General features: G+C 35.2%; 1 protein-coding gene across 9 annotated transcripts in view; it reads left to right on the forward strand.

Moving 5' to 3' along the window:
- The window catches only part of GRIA4 (glutamate ionotropic receptor AMPA type subunit 4), a 384,719-nt gene that overhangs the window by 308,380 nt on the left and 58,076 nt on the right, over positions 1-18,263 (forward strand). For 8 of the 9 annotated variants that reach the window (XM_045838595.1, XM_045838603.1, XM_045838639.1 and 5 more), the window contains 3 exons: positions 4,986-5,153; positions 7,114-7,218; positions 12,621-12,731. In XM_045838595.1, the coding sequence (XP_045694551.1) occupies positions 4,986-5,153; positions 7,114-7,218; positions 12,621-12,731 (384 nt within the window). Of the gene's footprint in view, positions 1-4,985; positions 5,154-7,113; positions 7,219-12,620; positions 12,732-14,005; positions 15,178-18,263 lie in introns of those variants that run through there. The other variant, XM_045838662.1, reaches the window with a different exon arrangement.

Below are 18,263 nucleotides of genomic sequence, written 5' to 3' on the forward strand. Positions count from 1 at the left end.
TGATAATATTGAGTGTCCACTGTAGTCCCCTGGCCTGGACATTTTGACATCATTAGGCTTCCCATGCCTTTAGCCCATCCCAGTGTCTCCTACTTGTTAACCTGTAACTAGACTTATCTATGCCTCAGCTTTGGGAACTTTTTATATACTGCTATAAATGTATATGATATTCTCATCTTTCATAGCTCTTAGCATGATGCTAGGCACTCAGTAGCCATTAAATTAATACAAGGGTGGGCATAAGTAGGTTTACTGTTGTTCACCTGAAAACTACAATAATCAATAAATAAGAATACAACAAAAATTGTGTTTCATGCACTCACAACCATAAACCTACTTTTCGCCAACTCCTGTGTACACCGGCAGCTCTCACCCCTCATGGTAGTTACATTCTGTGACATTGTGAGGAGCACTGGATGAGTGAGCACTGACCCTTGTTCCGAGGGGAAAAACAACATCAGGATCCTGCAAGCCTTCCAATCACATTTTTATCAACTGATCCACATAGAACACTCCAGTGCCTTCTTGGACTGAGGAACACTAAGACAGAACTTCACCAGCACACTTCCGAGCCATTTTAAACAGTGAAATCACCAGCAAAAAGTACAGAACTGTGACAAACCTGGCATTAAACAGATCACACAAGGACACTTTTTTACCATATGAGAACTGAAACAGGCAGGCAGGTGTCACCTTGTCTGCCTGCAGCTGGGGATGTGTGCATCGGGGAACTCAGGTTCTCACCACACGACACACACCTGCAAATAACCTGTCATGATGGTTGATTTGGGGATCACAAATTTTAGCAAGTAGGCAAACTTGCAAATATGAAATTCATGAATAATTAGAAGTATATGTACTTAATTAAATTATACTTGATTTTTTAGTGTCTTAACTAAGATTCAAAGCACAATTTCTGATCTTTTGTCATGCCCTGCTTTAAAAAAATCTTTTGGAGTAAATATTTTACACAATATATACCTAACAAGTCTTTCCAGTTATATGTCTCTCTGCTCCATTTCTAGTCAGAAAAAAATCAAATTAAATTTTTCTATTCCATATCAGTCCTTACAGTCTTGATTTGTCTCAGCTGTCACCCACCTTTATTTCCACCTGCTCAAACCTTTATCTCAAATTCAGTTTCTCTGAGGCCTTTTTTTAGTCCCCCAGTAAATATGATCCCTGTCTTCTTTGTAATCACCCTCATATTTGATTGTGTACTTCTCACAAAGGACTCACCATGATTATGTCTATTGGGTTGGCCAAAACATTCATTTTCTTTTCCTGTAAGATAGTTCTAGTAGCACTTAGCTGTCCTTAACTTCATTCAAGACAATTTTGTTAGACTGTATTGTGACAGCTGTCATATCAGCATGCATTTTAAAAAGCTTATCAAAATTGGTGAATTTTGTGTGCCATTTTAATATTGAAGATGGTAGAAAATATGTAACAAATGCAACTGAAATGCAAAAAAAGATTTGTGCAGTGTATAGAGAAGGTGCTTGTGACTGAATGAACATGTCAAAAGTGGTTTGCAAAGTTTTGTGCCAGAGATTTCTCACTGGACAATGTCGCATGGTTGGGTAGACCAGTTGAAGTTCATAGCGATCAAATTGAGACATTGAGAACAATCAACGTTATACCAAATGGGAAATAGCTGTCATTCTTAAAATATCCAAATCAAGCATTAAAAATCATTTGCACCAGCTTGGTTACGTTAATCGATTTGATGTTTGAATTCCACATTAGTTAAATGAGAAACACCATCTTGCCCATGTTTCCACATGTGATTTTCTACTTAAACATAATGAAAACATTCCATTTTTAAGACAATTGTGACAAGCAATGAAAAGTGGATACTTTACAATAATGTGGAATGGAAGAGATTATGGGGCAAGTGAAATGAACCATCACCACCCACATCACAGGCTAGTCTTCATTCAGAGAAGGAGTTGTTGTGTGTATGGTGAGATTGGAAGGGAGTCCTCTATTATGAACTCTTTCTGAAAAAACAAACAATTAATTCCAACAGGTACTGCTCCCTTAGACCAGCTCAAAGCAGCACACAATGAAAAGCATTCAGAATTTATTAACAGAAAATGTATAGTCTTCCATCAGGATAACATAAGACCACATGTTTCTTTGATGACCAGGCAAAAACTGTTACAGCTTGTCTGGGAAGTCTGATTCATCCACTATATTTCCCAGGCATTGCCCCTGCAGATTTCCATTTATTTAAGTCTTTATAAAATTCTCTTAATAGAAAAAAATATAATTCCTGGAAGACTGCAAAAGGTACCTGGAAGAGTTCTTTGCTCAAAAAGATAAAAAGTTTTGGGAAGAAGGAATTATGAATTTGCCTGAAAGATAGCAGAAGGTAGTGGAACAAAATGGTGAATATGTTGTTCAATAAAGTTATTGGTAAAAATGAAAAATTTGTCTTTTATTTTTATCTTAAATCCAAATGAATATTTTGGCCAACCCAATATGTATTGTCTCACTTCTACAAGTGTCTGGGCAGTAACCACCTATTATGCATCTTTATAGTCCAGTGTCTAGCACATTTTTCAGCTCTCAAAACGACCACAGGGTTTCTTTTTCTTTTGTGGGGGGTGGGGGGTGAAGGTTGCTCTGTTTTGTGTTCCACAGCTTAAAAGTGTACTCCAGATTCCTATAAAACTATGAGTAGCACAATGAGAATTCATCCAGTTCTTTCTTCTCCAAACCTATACTCTTGCTACTGCCCTATTATTCTGCCCTACTGGCTTATTGTCTACAAACCTTGGTAAACAGAATCCATGTCACCATTCGAACCACTGGTTAAAACAATAAATAACTCTAGGCCAAGACCCAGTCTTATCCTGCCTAAAATGAAGTGTTTATTTAATAAGAATTTTCTAGATGTCACCTAGAAGGGTGTGTGACCAAAATGATTTCTTGAACTTTAGCACAATAAGACCTGTGGAAAAGAATGAAATCCTTTGGAAAGGTAAAGTCAATTTAAACTACTGCTTCTTTCCATCTGTCAACTCAGTGACCTGTCAAAAGCCTTTGCTTCTCCGGCTGAAAGTCTGCTGTGTTCTGCTCTCTCTGTATGATATCTCTTTTCTCTCACATTTTTTTTATTTTTTTGTACTTCACCTGTTTCATAAGAAGGGATAGACTTTTTAAAGCATAGCTAGTGTATTTGCTCTTTGGTGTCATCTCTTCCTAGCTTTTTTCTCCCTATTAAAAAAAGTGACAATATTTTTTAATCTTCTCTTGATCCTAAAATACTAGCATTGTATTTTTATCTTGACCTTTATGTCTTTAGTAAGTTCTACTTTATTTTTTTTGTTTTTATTTTCTTGCTTTACCAACAGATGATTTGAAGGCTCTCTCTATTCAAAGATATGTTGGTCTAAGCAGGGAAGGAAGTATATATTCATCTTTGGTTTATCACCTTGCTATAACACCTTCATTTCTTTCAGCCACCCCATCCCAGCTATGAGGGCCTATGCCAGTCCTTTATCCTATGTTGTCATGTCCTTGAAGAATGTGTAGCTCCGAATTTACATGTCTCACACATATCTTTCTGATGAAGCTTTTTAAATTATATTCTCTACCATTGAAAGTTTATTTGTTAGAATTTGTATTGTCTAGCTTACCTGTGTTTTAGTTCGCTTTCATGGAATGCTGGCTCCTCTGCCTAGTAGTCATTTTGCCTAAGTTTACTTTCTACAATTCAATTTTTAAATTACTTTTCTTTGTTTATTAGCAACAAATCATGGATATCATCTTCTATATTACACAGTACAAAACTACTCCTAGTTCAAGTTTAGAGTGTGTTAATCACGTGGAATTTACCACATGGAATTTCTGAAAGAGATCATGAAGCTTTTTGCCATGATTGGCAGCTGTTCTGCCATGCTTCAAGAAACCAGTGCCATATTTTCCATGTGATGAGGAATTCTATAATCAAACTCTACAAGGATTCCCTGTTTTGTTTTGTTTTTCCTCAAGTTTTCCTCTCTTCCTCTCTTAACCTTAATAACCTTTTATTTTCTTTCTTTTTTTAATTTTATTTATAGAGAGAGGAGAGGGAGAGAGAAAGAGAGGGAGAGAAACATCAATGTGTGATTGCCTCTCATGCACCCCCTCACCCCCGACCAGTGACCTGGTCCAAAACCCAGGCATGCAGCCTTTTGGTTCTGCATGCACTCAACGCACTGAGCTACACCCAGGCTTTAATTACCTTTTCATAAGGGCTTTGTCTTTTCTCAAAGAGAAGCATTGGATGATTTTCAAAAAGCAGACATTCTATACTTCACTTCTCCACTTTGATCCTAAGTTATCATGCTAATTTAGAGAAATGGCTTTACCTTCCTGAGCACACTCAGCGGGCATAAACATAACAATGCTTGTTCCTATTTAGCACAGCGGCCAGTGCAAATACTTTTGTTAAACAAGTAGATGCTTTTTCTGACATCCAATATCTGAATAGCAATAAACATCCCCACTCATTCTTCTGAGGAACTGAATAAAGATATACACTTCACATCAATAAAGATAGATTAAGTCTGAAGGATCCCTGCTAGGCATCTTGGAAGAAGAAAAGAGTGAGATGCCCCAGACCTCCTGGGGCTCAACCACAGGAACCAGCTACAAGACACTTAGCTTCAGATCCTTCAGTGTTTCCCACTTGGGCATAACAAAAAGCTCTTGCCTAAAGGTCTTGCATCCTCTAACTGTTGGAGGACTGTACCTTAGAATTTCTGTTTTTCAGTATCTGTTTTCTCCTTTTTCAATCAGAGTCATAAGATTTGGTATATGGTCTTTGTAATCAAGTAATAATAGAAATTTCTGAAGCTAGAGACAACTAATTATCAGCAATTTAACTGTGCATTAGACAGGCTGGTAATGATAAACCCACAGAGCCGCCAGACTATCCATGGTGCCTGATAAGATTTTAGAATTTACAATTATAATTGCTTTTATTTTGTTAGTACACATCTGCTTTGACTTATGATGGAGTCCTTGTGATGGCTGAAACTTTCCGAAGTCTAAGAAGGCAGAAAATTGATATTTCAAGGAGAGGAAATGCTGGTGATTGTCTGGCAAATCCTGCTGCTCCATGGGGCCAGGGAATTGACATGGAGAGGACACTCAAACAGGTAACTCACAATGTGTTTTCAATTCAATTTGTTTCATACTTCTGTTTAAGTGAGTTATTCCAGAAAACAGAATAATTTACCTGCAAATAAATATATATGATCTCTGTCCAGGAGGTATTCAGCCATGTAATATGAAAAATAGAGATATTTGGTGAAGAAGATACAAGATACAAGAAACATGGTACATAGAACAATGATTCCTCAGTCCCCTTCAAAGTAGGCAATTTGGTACCTTATATAGTTCTCCCAATTGCCATCAGCTGCCCTGATATTTTTCTGAATCAACAGTCTGAAATCTCTTCCCTTTCAAAGGTGATTTTAGTTTTGGGAAAAGCCAGAAGTCACAGAGCACCAAATCTTGGCTGTAGTGGGGCTGAGTCACCTGGGTGATTTGATATCTCACCAAAAAATTCTGCATGAGGCTTGATGCATGAGTGGGTGCATTGTCGTGACAAAGATGCTAATCACCAGTTGCCCATAGTTGTGGCCTTCTGAATAATCTGAATAATTTCCATGGAGGAATGTTCAACTTTAATGCAAAATTTGATGTGATTCATTGTTCTACTCCTTCAGTCATTTTGAGTGTGATGGCCATACAGTACATATGCTCACTCAACAGCCTCTACCACTCCAACTGACTAGTACAATGAAGTCATCATTGTTCATGCAAGTACATTCCAGTCCACTTTCCTTGGCTGCCAGGTTATATTGATATTGTACCAACCATGCTCATTATATTAACAATGACTGGACTTTTCCCAGACAGACCCCATATATACAACAATTGACATTTTAATATATTAAACCATTATCATTTTTGAGATATTTTTAAAACATAATACTGGGCAGAGTACTGGTGTTTATATCCTATATAGATGTTTAGTCAGGATAAGATAGGTTATGTTGTACTAACAGACAAGTTCTAGTGGTTTACAACCATAAAACAGTGCTTTTCTCACACACACACACACACACACACACACACACACACACAATAGATTAGCAGAGACACTGCTTCTTGTAACCACTCAGGGAGCCAGGCTGACAGAGCAGCTACCACCTTGAATGTTACAAGGAGAAATAAAGTTGTGGAGAAGTTTCAAATTGGCAGTTAAACTCGGGCCCAGTAGTAACACTCATCACATTTGTTTACAAATCATTTGTCAGAGATAGTCACGTAGGCCTCACTAATCACAAGGAGTTCAGGAAGTACAAGTTTGGCTGAGGCCCAGAATGGGGAAGAACCAGGAATATTTGGCAAATACTACTAAAGATTATTTCAGTAGATCTTCTAATTGTCTTGTAACCTTGGATTAAATAATTTATTTATTATTGTCTTTTATGGTTATACTAACACTATTTTTCAAATGTTTAATATGTTTATATTTTAACATTACATTTTAAATGTTCTGAAATACCATGGGTTCATAACATGTTATGTAAAAATGAATAAAAAGAAAATGTGGAATAAAATACATGTGAATATTTTCAAGATATATTTATATTTTGAACTTCTTAAATCTTCATTTTAATGTGAACAAGAAGAAATATGATTTGGTGGGGTCATCAGCTCTATTTATTATGTGGATCTGTGGATAAAACTGAAAAGTAACTATAAACAAACCATATTTCTGTTCCTATACACAATACTTCAATACTGAAAAATTACAATGGAAACTTTATAACATAAAAAACAAATGAAACATATTCATCTTCCAGGTATATAGTAGAATTGCTTATATATTCCTTTGATATTTCTTTTTCAGATTCTATCCCAGTAGCTCAAATAGCCCATGGTATTTCAGTGAGTTGCTTACAATGTAAGGTTCCACACCCATACATAGTCATAAGCCTAGCAGATGAAGTTGAGATTTCCACAAATGACGTGGCAAATGAATACATGTTTGTTTGTCTGTCTGTCTGTCTGTTTGTTTGTTTGTTTGTTTGTTTTCATTTACAGGTTCGAATTCAAGGGCTGACAGGGAACGTTCAGTTCGACCACTATGGACGTAGGGTCAATTACACAATGGACGTGTTTGAGCTGAAGAGCACAGGGCCTAGGAAGGTGAGCCACCCTTGAACTGTTTTCTTACTTTGCATTTGATATTTTTCAAGCCCTATAGATGAAAGGTAACTGGTTATTCTACATTTTCAATGTGTGTACTTACAAATAGTACTTTCTTGATAATCTGCACTGAGATAAATTTTTGTGTCATGTGTCATATAACATATTTAATCATGTGCCAAAGCTGAAATAATCTACGTGGTCTGGCACAAATAACACCCCCTTTTTATTACAAAATCATAAGCATGTAATTCTGTAATATAACATATCACACTCAAGCACACCATGTGACATTTTAGGTGAAATGTTCAAATTAAAACTATAAATTACTACACTGATATTGTTACCCTACCAATCGCACTCAAGCAGGCATTACTTCTGCCAGACCCTGTATATAATTTACACACTCTTTACATCTTTATCCAAAATGGAAGCAATATAATTGTTAAAGCCTTAGCAAAAAGAACCCCACAAAACACACGCACACACACACACAGAAAAGAAAACACAGTGCCTCCATGCAACCATTTGTAAAAGACAACAAAGAAAACTGTTTCTAATGGGTGGGCATATTTGGAACAGGCTGAATATTCTTGAAGTAAACAAGTAAACACATTCAAATGAACAAAGGGGAAAGCAGATAGAGGGAAAGATTATTAAGATTAGTGTTAGGCTGAGGAGGGAGAGAAATACCTAAGACACTTCAATTGAGGGGCCAGGGAGGTTGGTCAGGAAGCTGTTTGTGACAGATCCTTGGATTTTAGAAGGTAACTCTGCTTATCTTATAATGTGACTAGACATATTAGCAATCTTCCCAACATCCAAAAAATACATAATGAAGCTGTACAATTCCACCACAGTAATTGGCTATAAACATTTTATTCACGTGTATTTAACACACACAATTTTTAACATTTCATTTCTCTAGGATTAACTAAAACGTTCAAGAGATATTCAAGTTATTTATCTAAAATCTTTATTTGTCTCATCACTTGGCTGTTTAAACAAAAACATTCCCAAATATACTTTCTTCCTTTAATATAATAATGATAGCTACAGTTTATGAAAAGGCTGCTGTGTCCCAAGCACAGGACTTGGTATAATTTAATCCTAACAATGATATAATGTTAGTACTATTATCTCCCTTTTCCAATAAGAAAAATTTGATCCAATAGGTCCTGGTTACTTGTCTTTGGCCCGTAAGTGAGAAAACAAAGTTTTTAATTCAGATATGTCTGACTCCAAAACTTTCTACATCATTACCTTGCTTAAGTAGACACTGCCCTAAAGGAATTTATTTTTCTAGTAGGGTAGAATGGACTAAGTTTCATGTGATAGTTAAAGAGAAGACCTGTGGAAATTCCAAGGAGGAAGAGATTACTTCCAGCTGGAGGAAAACAAATCAAGGAAGGCTGCCTGGAAGAGGTGGGATTTAATGTTAGCTGTAAAGCTAGAGTTTGAATAGGTAGAAATGAAAGAGGCAAGAACCTGATGACAAGTTCCAGAAGGACAATTAGGTCATAAATGGGAATAGTAAATGCTTTCTGAGCTGTGTTTTGCTCCAGTCTTTCATAGTGTGGGCTTCTGCATATTAGTGAGGGAGATTTGGAGCTGCCATGAAAACCATCTCCAGCTGTTCCATCTCTTGTGGCACCTTCTTAAGTTCAAGCTGACAGCTACCACCAAGAGTGCTAGAGCCTGCCTGAGCCAGATCAGGTCAGGCAAGAGATGGACAACAGCTGAGAAGCCAAACTTTGTGTGGGCTCCTTTAAGTTCACTGCCTGCCATAAGGGACTGAGACATATGAGTATTCCAATAAGAAATTTATGGGCTTCCATGTGAGCACTGACTTTACCCACACTACCAGCTGTGGAGCAGACAGAGTACTTCCCAGAGTACAATGTTCCCAGGCCCCTAGAAACATTGGCTAACAGGTGGGCAGAGGTAAAAATAGGCACACCTTCCTGCCACAAACCAGATCTTGAAAAATTAGCCATAAGAGAAGTTTTCTAAAATGCAAAAGGCAAGTCCATGTTTCACCAAACAGTATGTACAAAAAGTAAAATGATCATTCTGTAAAAGAAATAATGGAAAAACAGAAGCTGACAGAAACTAGTGGTAATATCAAGTGGACTATTTATAGTACTGAATCCTGTCACATAGACTACTGAAGCACACTAGGAACAAAAATTAAGCTTTTTTGAAGTAAAAGTTAAATAGTAAATTGGGAGAGTGAAGAACAATGCATCTTCACACTCATCTGACCTCTAAGACTCTTTAAAGAAATATGATGTGGGTCCCTGGCTGGCGTAGCTCAGTGGATTGAGCGCGGGCTGCGAACCGAAGTGTCACAAGTTCGATTCCCAGCCAGGGTACATTCCTGGGTTGCAGGCCATAACCCCCAGCAACCACGCATTGATGTTTCTCTCTCTCTCTCTCTATCTCCCTTCCTTCTCTCTCTAAAAATAAATAAATAAAAACTTTAAAAAAATAGTTTATAAAAAAAGAAATATGATGTGCACAATTATGCAGACTCACCTACCTTCAGTTTTCTGTGACAATAATCAACTCGGGCGTTTGGTCAAATGAGCTACTATGAGAAACACTGTGCTTGTGAGACTCAGCAACATGTCTGAAAAATGAGCAACGTTCTTGTAAATTGAACACTTGCCAGCAAGGGAGTTGTTTTTGGAAATAGATAAAAGTTGATCCATCAGTTTAGTTTGTCTGACTTCTGTTAACAGGGACACAGATCAAGAGTCTCATTAACAGATGCCACAGAGCTCTTTCTGAAGTCCCAGTTCTTAAGTATAGTGGGATCTTCTTGCCATTCTGGTGACCCCCAGAGTAAACACTCCAGGACCAGGCTTGAATGGTTTCAGAAATTCTGAATTGTAAAAATTATATTTCTAGAGCAGGTTATATCCTAGACACAGTACTGGAAAATTAATGTGCATTTTTATAGTTAATCCTCACAACCACTCAAAAATAAGATGTATTGTTCTAATTTGATACAATAGAAAAGGAAGACTAAGAGAAACTAAGTAACCTGCCCAGGGATATTCAGCCAGAGAGAGATGGAGCTGCAGCAGAAACCAATGCTCACCCAGCCCCAGAGCTCACTCTCTTGACATCTAAGAAATATTATGAGTCCCAGGGCCCAGTCAGGTTCTCTGTAAGGTTAGAATTAAGCCATATTTATTAAGAAAAGTCTGGTCAAATCAGCTCTCAAAAAAAACCAACGGTGAGTAGAACAGGGGCCCTCACGGCACCTCAAATCTCACCCTGTTCCTACTTTGCAGGCAAAGTCCACCATAAATATACAGATGCTTACTGTTACCTTATATTATTTTTAGGTTTGCACAAAATTCTCCTTTACAAGTACAAAAAAGAAAAATATTTTTCTGACAATCCTCGCCAGTTTAGTGATGAAAATGTTTCTGTATTTTTGTTCTAGAATTACTATTTTTTCACCCAATTTTCTATCTCTAGGAAAAATGCCTAGATTTCTATCTGGGTGAATGAGATCAGGCTTTGGGAAAGTTCTTGTATATTAAAATATGTTATGGAGAACTAGAGAGAGAAACTCCATATCATGTGAGATTCTAGGTCCAAACTTTCAGATTCTCTTTAGGAAGCGAACCCTGTATCACTGCCCATTCCAGATAATCTTACTTTGCAGTAAGTCTGTGGCCCAACTGAGATCTGCCATTAATTGGTCTCATATCACAAGCCATGGTGCTTTTTTTTTACCACAATTGTAAATAGATATAATGCAAATAGACACAGTTGGGTAAATTTTTGCTTATTTTAATTTGTCAATACTCTAAATCACTTGTCTTTTGGAGGTAGATACTTGTGAACTGACAGGTTGGTTTTAAATGCAAACTGTGAAGGCCTGGCCAACATGTGAGGACTCTCCAGAAGGTGTCCCAGATCTGTGGTTATTCTGCTGTGGGAACTCATTAACAAAGAAAAATCGTCTTCCTAAGAGAACAGGCTGCTGAGATTGGGAAGGTGGCTGCATCTTTACAAGTGCTAACCTCTCAGTCCCATCTGCCTGTCATACAACAGCCACGTGGAAAGGACAATTAAAAGGAAACAACTGACATTTTTTTTTTAATTTTTAAGTACATGTAGAAACGGAGGGATGGTAGGTCTGAAAGGCATACATGTTTTTAAATTTAACTTTTAAATTAATTTAAAAGCTACAAATGAATTCATATGGACAATTGAGAATATTGCTGAATTCATATACACTCAAAATTTCAAAGCACACTGAGAATTACAGCAAGCCATATTAGTGAAAATTATTTTTCTCATCTATTCTGGTGTTGTTACATATACAATATTTGTGAGTAATATAGTGCTTCTTTCTGACATGTTAATGCTTAACTTATCTTAATATATGAACAAATATTAACACAGTTAAGAAACATGAAGGAAACAAGCGAGACTTCCACAACATATTAGAACAAATAGTGAACAGACCCATAAGCCATTACATACATTTTATTGGACACATGAGTTTTATGAACTGCATCCAGAGATTCAAGAAAAAAATTTTGGAAAGTATTAAGAAACACCCATTTTGGGAGGCTGTGTAGCATAATAAAGTATATATGGATCTGGTCTCATAAAGACCTGAATTTTGAATTCTGGCTTCATGAATGTATAACCTTGTGAAAATTTATTTAACATTCTAATATGGGTTCTCATCTTTACAATATAAAAAATAACTGCACTACTACATTTGCTTTGTTTTTAAACTTTAAGATGCATATTTTAAAAGCACTGAGTGCAGCCTGGCCGGTGTGGCTCAGTTGGTAGGGTGCTGTCCTGCAAAATGAAAGGTTGCAGGTTCTATTCCTGATTAAGGCACATGCCTGGGTTATGGGCTCGGTCTTGGTTGGGGTGTATATAAGAGGCAACCAACTGATGTTTCTCTCTCACACTGATGTTTCTCTCTCTCTCTTTCTCCCTCCCTTCTCCTCTCTCTAAAAATAAATAAAATCTTTTAAAAATACTGAGAGCAGTGTCTGTCACAGAGCAAGCAGTCAATAGGTGGTGGCTGTCATCTGCATGATATACAGCCCCCTAACTTTCCCTTAAGACCCCATTAGTTAAGCACTTTATAAAGTACTCACATTCCTTTTGAGCCACTCATTCCTAATGTCTTGGCTACTCCATAATAATAAGTGCTGAAGTTGCCAAAATGTATAATCAAGCAGTATCATTAACATCAAGAAAACTGGCTCATCAACAGTTTTAAAAAACTTCTAAACACTTTTTTATCTACTTTTTAAATTTGTTTATTTTTGTTCACTAATATCACTCATTCCAATAAGAATCAGAGAAAACTCTTCTAAAATGTGTTTTCATTGATTTTCTCTATTTGGCAGGTTGGTTACTGGAATGATATGGATAAATTAGTCTTGATTCAAGATGTACCCACTCTTGGCAATGACACAGCAGCTATTGAGAACAGAACAGTGGTTGTAACCACAATTATGGTAAGTTTCAGTCTGTGCTTCCTGCTATTCCGTTTTGTCCACAGGCAGTTTCAGTTTCCCAGCTGAGGAGAACGGGGCTGGTGAAAGCAGTGGAAACATGGGTGTTCTGATCCACAAAAGTCTCTGAGACTTTAAGTATGTTTGTCCTGAGCTTTGAGTACATTTAGTACTTTTATTTGTATTCTCTCCTGCTTCATTGTTGTTCCTGGAAAAATGCTCAGATGTCAAAAAATGAAACTGTCAAGCTCTAGTTGGAAATGTGTGAAATGCTAAGATTCCAAAGGACAAAAGAATGAACATGGAAAAGATCAACAACCGATAGAATAAAATATCTGGTAGCAAAGACCACATTATCATTGTTATTATAGTTTTAAAACATCCATGTAAAAATAGTTATTGGTGTTTAAAATTATAATTTCCAAGTAGTTTGATCATCAGGTAATGATGTGTATTGTCTGTTTGTAATAGTGGAGATATGAATGTGAAGAATTTAATAAGCATGTTTTATATAACTGGATGCTTTAGAAATAAATTTGTTTTATATCTATTTTTGATGCAAAAAAATCTTTGCACCGATTATTTTTCTCATTGACCAGTAACAAATACAAAATATAATTTATAGGACTTCTAGGAATTAAGAAAAATATGATTGCTTCATTCATTCACATCATAAAATGAAAAATATTTTAAATTTTAAGGCTACTTTTTCAAAGAGATGTTAGTGAAATTACCTTTTAAATAATAGAAAATCTATATTTTTCTGTTCTAAAGTCAAACATGCCCTTTAGAGTCATCGCTAGTCAAAGGAGATCAACAATCGGTGACCTTTTCTATCTAATTTAAAGTCCTATGTCCTCATCTCACTGTCTCATTAGGCAAAACATGGTTTTAATTATTCATGGAGCCCTTAGTCTAAATAAAGTGGACATGTTTTATGTAATTTAATTTTAGCTTATGTAATTTCAGTTTTAGTAATGTTATTTCCAAAATGTTGACATTGAGGTCAAAGCATGATAATGCCCGAGAGAAGTTTTTATATGTTGCAATTAGCTTTATCTGTGTTGCATCACCAGCCTTGAACAGAAGTTTATTATTTTAGAATGAAACCAACCAACAACAGTTTCTGTGCAACAGTGCAAAGTATATGCCTTCCAACTCAATTGTGTGATGTTTGCATGGGACTTGAAAAACAATATGTGTATATATATAGTTATTTTCCTAAAAAAGACACAATAATGGAAAGTCATACTTCAGTACAGTCCTCCTCTTTTCAGCCTCTGATGAAGAATCCTATTTTAAGGAATTGATCAAGAAAGAAATGAGTTCCACGTGGTCCGACCATCCCTAACAAGGCCCAAGTCTTGTTCTCCTGTGTAGTAAATTTAATCTGATTTTTCATGTGAGATTCTTCCGGGATGACCAACTCTGGACTGTCAGGAAAAAAATGTTTTTTAAGTTCTGTGACTTTTCTGAGAAACAAGAACAAAAGAAGAATTAATCCTCATCTTTCCCAAGAAAATAAATAGATGTTGAAAGAGAATCACTTAGCAATTCTGACATATCACTTCCCATAACTTGAAATGAGGTCTTTGTGTGTAAATAATGGAATTATATCAGTCCTAATTCCAAGTACATTCTAAAAGTAAATATCTATGAATCTGTGTTTTGTTTTCTGAATATACAACAATTTCTTTAAAGATTTTTTTTAATTTTGCCTGTTCTGTGTGAAATAAAGTGTTTTAATGTGCATTATAGATATACTGTAGAGAATCTCCTTTCTATCCCTGTTAAGAAAGGGGCCGGAGATATAATTCTTAAAACAAAAATATTGAATTAATTTTGAAAGCATGGCTAGTTTTTGGAAGCATGCTATCAAAAACTAAGGAAAATTGATTTAAAAATCCAACTGGTTCCTATATATATAAAGAATAATCTGTAAAGTTATCATTGTTTGACAGTGATATTATCTATATTTTTGCCATCAGAATAGTGCAACACCAGTATCTGTCTTTTGTATAAAAATGTAATCTTCATATACATAATACCCCTGGTCTTTGCATCTGCATAGTTGTTCAGTAATTCAAAAAAATTTATACCCAAATCCTTTCCCTGTAAGTTTTTCTTGTATTTGCTTTTATTGAAAATGATAGCCTGGGACCTGGGACATCTTTACCACCTCATTTTGAAAAAAATATGGCTCCTTATAGATGAATGAGATATAGGCATCTGCATGTAATAATCCCCCAGATTCAACTGAAAACTCCCAATACAGATGGATTTGGTTAGACATGTAGTACATACCAGGTAGACACCTAGACACAAAAAAAGGCTGAGAGTGTTGTGGCACTGGAAATCATTCATTTTGATTGAATTGATATGGCATTGCTGTTCACCCATTTGTCTTTCCTTTGTGTATGTTTTTATTTATATGTTGCTACACTGTAATGATATATGCTATTGTTAAATAAAATTGATTGATAAATTTATTCATTCATTCATAAATATTTATTAAGCGTCTGCTATGTGCTAGGCTTAGTTAGAAGTCTAGGAATATGTAAGAAAACAAAAAAGACAAAAATCCTGCATTCAAGAAAACATATTTTAATGAGAGAAAGCAAACAAAAGACATAAAAAATATGTTACATATAATTTTCCAATAAAATGTAGCCTTAGTGTTTTGCATTGTTGGAATTCATTTTTATAACATTGTGTACATGTATAATGTGACCTTCATTTTAATGTCTAATTTAGTCTACCTGAATATAGTCATACTGAATTTAACTTAACTAAATCTAAACAAAAAAGTAAAATTGACAATAACATCAAATAAGAATCATAACTACAATGTTGAAAGGTCTCAGGTCTTGAATTTGGAGGCTCATGGGTTTTTTTATCTTAGGCCTTAGTGACTAAAATTTTTATAAAATCTGTAAAACTAATGAGAATGTTGCCATACTGATTTAATTTTTTACATCCAAAACAATAATTTCTACAAACCACCTAAGGAAGCCAAATATGTGTCATGCGGTTTGGACAAGGGCAGCAACTGAGGAAAAGGCAGTTCACAGTAGACCTTGAGGGAAAGAGACGGTGTTTTGCTCCGTAATCTCACTATTTTCCTCGCCTGCTGAACTCTCTGGAAAAGGAAACATGATGCAATGATATTTCAGCCAAACCCGTTTTTCCCCAAATCTTTACTCCTCAAGTTAAATGATGCTTATGATGTATTATTCAACTAGAAAGTATTTCTTTCACCTTCTAAATATAGCAATCTTTTAGGACAATTTTCCATAAATCCAAATGTATTCACTACAGTATCAGAATTATTTTACAAATCTAAAAGCCATTTTATTTATCACACTTGATCCTTCTAAGAGGTTACTTTTCATACTTTATGAGATGTTTGATATTTTATCTTCTCTATGTAGAATTTTGTAGATGTACTATACATAGATACCTGTGCACATGCAACAATCTACATAGCAAATGGTGGGCAAAAATAGTTTTATAACTATGAGTACAGGAAACACAGAGTTTATATTCTTGTATTATTATTTATTAAGTATTGTATCATTTTCCATATGAACAACTGTAAACCTACTTTTGCCTACCCTATATATGTAGAAAATAGACATATTTATTTTCTTTTGTGTGCCAAATATTAATATCCCCCATACATATACATGCCTCTGAAAGGATTATAATTCAATTAGTTTTTAAATGTTATTTTAAATAAACTTAAAATGATGCAGCCATAAATGTATTCATTTATTCCTGAATTTAATAATAATCTTCTAATTTTCAGTTTTAAAATTTTACCCATGGGATAAATCTTCTACATCTTCTAAGATTCTTTGTAGAAAAACAAATAGCCACATAGCAAATAATTTCAGTTGACACTATTGATTTCATTAATTGTTATCAATTATAATGATTATAATCATTATAATGATTATGTTATCAATTATAATTATTATATTTGTGATGTTTAGAAAATTTAAAGATTTTCAATAAATATCTATTTCAAAAGTTTCACTTTTATTAAGTGCAGATAATCCAAGAAACATTTTCTCAGTAGGAAAAGGATACTTCATCAATTAAAATTCATTTTAATTCATTTACACCAACATTTTCTTAAGCAAGCCCCAACATAACATCTTTAGACAGAGATTTTTTTTTTCTTAAATAGCAGAGCAAATGTAGACAATCTTCTATTCTGGAAATTGTAGTAATAAACTCATAATTACTAAGAAGCAATGCATTTAAAATAACTTCTAAGGCATTATTGTCCAACAGGTCAGAGTAGTTGATAATAAAGATGGCAGGTTATACTCTTAAAAATAAGAGGTTATGTTCCACTTCTGTGATCATTCTATTTTTAGTCACAACTGAACACCTGAGACTCCATAAGGCTGCTGCTTATCAAAGATGCTCCACAAATCCCCGTAATGATTAGCTAGAACTAATTTTTTTTATTATATTGAAAAGATTTGGTATTTTTCTCACCCATACTAGCCCCAAAATTCTGTATTAAATTTCCCCAAGTATGCAGTATTTGAAAGGCTACTTGTGGACAAGTTGTCAGATTGGAGCTGGGGCAAGAGGAAGTTGGGAGAGTGTTGGGATTTGCTACTCATTTAGAAAAGGAAACTGAGACCCACTCAAAGGAAATGGGTAGAGCTGAGCAATCATGAGAGCTTTTGGGTGAGGAAAACTGAGCCTTTCCTTCCCTTTGTTCTTCCACCTCAAGTGTAAGTTCCCCTTATTACTCTTGTGCTGCATACATCACTCACCTGAATCTCAGTAAGCATGAAGACCCCCTGTTGTGCAAACAGCTAAATTTCTAATTAGCATCTTTAGTAAACTGAAGGCTCTTCTAACCTTTGTTAGTTTGTTTGGCAGGAAAACAAATACAAAACAGTCCCCTGGTGTCAAAAGGAAATTGAAAAAAAAAAGACACTAAATGCTTTTTAAATTTATGTATACATATGTCTGTTTCTGAAGAGGTGACCTAGCATTTGTTAATGTTTACTTTCTTTTTGAAGACCTGAATCCAAGTTCTAATATTATTACTTTGGTATGATATTCCTCTCTAGGAAGTCCTGATAGATCAGATCTTTATATTTATTGAGTGCCTTGTGTATACCAGACACCACAAGAAGGTACAGAAAGTTTTTATCTACATGGTTTACTCAAGATTTCATATAAAGAATTTCATTCTCTAAAGAAACAAATTCACTTCTTTAATTTTGTCCCTTTTCTTGTTAAACCATATGCTCAAATAATTGCACATATTTTGACAGGTGCAATAACAGTTTCAGATATTTTTAGATATTTCAAAATATAGGTTCAACCCCCACTTCTGCTAGTTCTTTGAAATTGAACAATTTGCTTAACCTCCTTGAGCCTTAAGTTCTATCTGCAAAATGGGAAATGCCTACCTCCAAATGTCCACATGAAAAGTAAATGAAAGAGCACAATTAAAGAACTTAACATTTACCTGACACAGAGTAAGCACTAAATAAGTAAGAG

This window comes from Phyllostomus hastatus, unplaced genomic scaffold (genome assembly GCF_019186645.2).
Source record: "Phyllostomus hastatus isolate PE091 unplaced genomic scaffold, TTU_PhHast_1.1 phas_contig_113, whole genome shotgun sequence".
NCBI classification, from domain to species: domain Eukaryota; kingdom Metazoa; phylum Chordata; class Mammalia; order Chiroptera; family Phyllostomidae; genus Phyllostomus; species Phyllostomus hastatus.